The 4,429-nt window shown below is 52.3% G+C and overlaps 1 protein-coding gene across 1 annotated transcript in view; it reads right to left on the bottom strand.

Moving 5' to 3' along the window:
* LOC122564202 (inositol polyphosphate 5-phosphatase K-like) overlaps positions 1-4,429 on the bottom strand; it is a gene marked incomplete at its 5' end in the record, with an annotated part of 8,732 nt that overhangs the window by 2,451 nt on the left and 1,852 nt on the right. Inside the window, 4 exons of the mRNA XM_043718896.1 lie at positions 361-465; positions 1,432-1,515; positions 3,447-3,584; positions 4,193-4,385. Coding sequence (XP_043574831.1) covers positions 361-465; positions 1,432-1,515; positions 3,447-3,584; positions 4,193-4,385 — 520 coding nt within the window. The remainder of the gene's footprint in view (positions 1-360; positions 466-1,431; positions 1,516-3,446; positions 3,585-4,192; positions 4,386-4,429) is intronic.

The following is a 4,429-nucleotide window of genomic DNA, read 5'->3' as shown; positions in this document are numbered from 1 at the left end:
TGTCTTGTACACACTTAACAAATTCCTCTCCATCTAAACCCTTAACACTATGACAGTCCCAGTCGATGTTTGGAAAGTTAAAATCCCCGACCATAATCACCCTATTATTCTTACATATAGCTGAGATCTCCTTACAAGTTTGTTTCTCAATTTCCCTCTGACTATTGGTGATTGTCCCTTTCTTATTTCTCAGTTCCACCCAAATAACCTCCCTGGACGTATTTCCAGGAATATCCTCCCTCAGCACAGCTGTAATGCTATCCCTTCTCAAAAAGGCCACTCCCCCTCCTCTCTTGCCTCCCTTTCTATCCTTCCTGGAGCCTGGTTGGACCATACTGTCAGTTGTGATGGGGGATATACCTGGAAGGGACAGCTGACTCCGACGATGATTTCCATGTTGCTGCTGTAGTAGCAGAGGAGGAATTCTCCACCTGAGCTGGGTATCTCCTCACTGTTCAGATATACCTAGAGGGCAGAGTGAGGGCAGTATGTGAACACAGACTCAGCCATCTGACAGGGCTGGGTCAGCCTGTACAACCCTAAAACCTGACCAACAATTCAGACTGCACCAGGAAAACTCCCCAGGGAGGATTCCTGAACCGAGTGGCTGTGCCCACTGTGTAGGCCCGGACTCTCAATCTCTGGAGAAGGCTGGGAGGGGAGATCTCAGTGAAGGTTTTAAAACGAGGAGGGAGTTAGATATTGTTCTGAGGGTCAAAGGGTCTGGAGAGAAAGCAGGAACAGGGTCTGAGTGGGAGGGATCAGCCACGGGCGTAATCAATGGTGGAACGGGCTCAAAGGGCCGAATGGCCTGCTCATGGCTCCTGTGTTTCTGTGACAGGGTGGATGGAGAGAAAGTGGTTCCCCTCCTGGGGATGACTAGGATTCTCAGTCAGTGATACAGACACTCCGTAATAAATCCATTTGGGAATTTAGGAGAAATCCCTTCCCCAGGGAATGGGGGGAATGTGGGACTCACTTCCACAGGGACAGGTTGAGAGGAATTGATATACATTCCGGGAAAGCTGGATGAATCACGAGGGACACAGGGAACGTAGGGAGATACTGAGGGGGACAGAGAGTGCAGAGGAAGGGGACGAGCCTCATGTGGTGGAGAAACACCAGCCTGGAGCTGACAGACTGAATGGCCTGTGGGTGTGCTGGTTGCTCTGGTGACAACTTCATCTTGGCTAATGGAATGAGCAATTCCCAAATTCCCAGCATGTCCCTGGCAATTCCAGGGATACCGACTATGACGGGAAGCAGAGACACAGAAGGACCATAAATAAAAATTGTGTTCTCTCTTTACTTAATCCATCGGAAATTAGAACAAAGGCTGTTCGACTCCGCGAGGTTAGGGGTGAAAGGTCAGCTATCGGAACCTCCAGGGATGTGGTCAGAGTTGGCAAGGTGAGCAAAGTCATCCCTTACCTGGTAAACATCGTCATTGACCATTAACTCATCATCCTTTACCCAGAGGTAGGTTACGTAGTCCACGTGAGAACGGAACCCAACCTGAAACGACAAACCCACTGGATGACATTCCCCGCTCCCCACCCTCTCACACTCCCCTCCTGCACATGGGACAAGCGCTTAACTCCCCGCTCCCCACCCTCTCACACTCCCCTCCTGCACGTGGGAGAAGCGCTTAACTCCCCGCTCCCCACCCTCTCACAATCCCCTCCTGCACATGGGAGAAACACTTAACTCCACCCGACTCAACAACAAGTCACTTTCAAATACGGAATCTCACAGAGTGGGTGGGGCAGTGCACCACATTGGGGGAGGGGGGGGAAGGTGGGGTTGAATGGGTATGATGGGCGGGTGGGGGGGGTGGTGTTGGCCTCATGACCACATTGTGGTGTTAATCTGGAACACAGAGTTCAAATTCCTCTAACAAATGGCAGAAAGATTCACAGGAATGCTGTTTGCCCTTTCAGGCAGCTCCTCTCAGATCACAGCAGCACGGTGGCTCAGTGGTTAGCACTGCTGCCTCACAGCGCCAGGTTCGGTTCCTGCCTCGGGCGACTGTCTGTGTGGAGTTTGCACATTCTCCCCGGGTCTGCGTGGGTTTCCTCCGGGTGCTCCGGTTTCCTCTCACAGTCCAAAGATGTGCAGGTCAGGGTGGATTGGCCGTGGGAAATTGCCCGTAGTGTTCAGAGATGTGTAGGTTAGGTACATTAGGAGTAAAATGTAGGCTAGGGAATGGGTCTGGGTGGGTTACTCTTCGGAGGGTCAGTGTGGACTTGTTGGGCTGAAGGGCCTGTTTCCACGCTGTAGGCAATCTATGACAACAACTCACTGGATACAAACCCTCCACATCTTGCTCAGTGGTTCTGCTGCCAATTATTTTAAATCCAGTTCTGGATCCTCCTGCTTTCAGAAACCCTTCTCCCCTTCATCTTATTAATCTAAATTTTGAATGCTTTAATTAAATCTTCCCTTTGCCTTCTTTGTTCCAAGTGAAGTCATCCTCTGGGGCAGAGGCATCAGATACCAGTCCCACTGGACACAGGCAGACAGCCCCCGATATCTCACTTACCAGTGTGTTTGTATTCATCAGGGGAGAGGAACTCATTGGCTGGGCCCAGTATTTATTGCCCGTCCCTAGTTGCCCCTTGAGAAGGTGGGGGTGAGCTGCCTTCCTGAACCACTGCATTCCATGTGCTGTCGATTGACCCACAACGTCCTGAGGGAGGGAATTCCAGGATTTTGACCCAGTGACAGTGAAGGAATGGGACATATTTCCAAGTCAGGACGGTGAGGGGCTCAGAGGGGAACTTGCAGGGGGTGGTGTTCCCATGTATCTGCTGCCCCTTATTCTTCCAGATGGAAGTGGTCGTGGGTTTGGAAGGTGCTGTCTGAGGATCTTTGGTGAATATCTGCAGTGCATCTTGTAGACAGTACACACTGCTGCTACTGAGTGTCGGTGGTGGAGGGAGTGGGTGTTTGTGGATGTGGTGCCAGTCAAGTGGGGACTACTTTGTCCTTTGTCAAGCTTCCTGATTGTTGTTGGAGCTGCCCCCATCCAGGGCAAGTGGGGAGTATTCCCTCACACTCCTGACTTGTGCCTTGTAGATGGTGGGACAGGCTTTGGGGAGTCAGGAGGGGAGTTACTCGCTGCAGTATTCCTAGTCTCTGACCTGCTCTTGTAACCACTGGGTTAATGTGGTGAGTCCAGCTCAGTATGTGGTGAGTGGTAATCCCCCCACCCTGGATGTTGATCGTGGGGGATTCAGTGATGGTAACACCATTAAATGGCAACGGGTGATGGTTAGATTGTCCCTTGTTTGTTTGAGATGGTCTTTGGTGTGGGAGATGTAAACATAGATTGCTTCAGTACCTGAGGAGCTGTGAATGCTGCTGAACATTGTGCAGGCTCACTCTCAGTCAGTTAGAGGGATACAGAAGACGGGGAGAGCTGGCCCTCGGTGTTAGCCAATTACCTTGAATAGGCCAATCCAGTCCCAGGTGCTGCTGGGATACTCATCCAGCATGCAATAAGAGATAATGGCTTCATGTCCTGGTTTCCACTCTCCGACAGGCTGCAGCTCCACCATGGGTCGAGTAATTAGCTTCTCAAACTGAGGGCAGGGAACAGCACAATGTCACTGCCAGCAGCAGCCCTCTCCCTTTCAGCCCCTTCCCTCCTCTTTCCAACCCCTCCACCCATTCCATCCCTCTCCCTCCCCAAGCCGGGGTCTCGATTGCACCCACCCCATTCCCCCGAGCTGGGCTGGCCTAATGGAGGAACTGGCTCATCCAATTCAGCACAGAAAGGATTTCTCAGGGGAAGGTGTGACAGGGAGACAGGGGGAGGACGGGGTGGAGGGATGGAGGAGGATTGGACAGTGGGAGAAGGTGGGGGTACAGGGATAGGGTGGAGGGGGAGGACGGGTGGAGGAGGATTGGACAGTGAGAGAAGGTGGGGGTACAGGGATAGGGTGAAGGGGGAGAACTGAGAAATCCTAGCTCTCTGATTTGAAAACCGTCTGTTGTTGTTTGTGAACTGATAGGAAATGAGATTTAGAAGATGGCCTGTTAGATTGGACAGACTGAAGTGGGATGTCATGGAAGAACACCTCCCAGAGCTGGCCCCTCCCTTTCTGGAGTGTGGGGGGGTGGGGGGTCTGTTGTCCCAAACTGTTGCCATGTCAATGCCATTAACCTGCAGGCTCCCTGGCACTCTCACCTCCAGGCAGAACGTGCCCACCACCGGCTTGTGGTCACTGACTCCATACTGCATCTGGCTGTCGTAGGTGTTTAAAATCACCCCAATGGGCTTCTTCGAGGGAGCAGTTTGGGGCTCACTCCCTCCAGCCTCAGCACCTTTCTTCAGCCGCCACAGGATCCGATCAGTCCAGGCCGGTTTCCGTTTCTTCCCACTGTCACAGGCAGGAGGGAGCAGCAAGGTCAGAAACAAAATGGG

Source organism: Chiloscyllium plagiosum, chromosome 28 (genome assembly GCF_004010195.1).
Source record: "Chiloscyllium plagiosum isolate BGI_BamShark_2017 chromosome 28, ASM401019v2, whole genome shotgun sequence".
NCBI classification, from domain to species: Eukaryota; Metazoa; Chordata; class Chondrichthyes; order Orectolobiformes; family Hemiscylliidae; genus Chiloscyllium; species Chiloscyllium plagiosum.
Note: the sequence above shows the minus strand (reverse complement) of the source record. Positions and strands in the feature narration are given on the sequence as shown.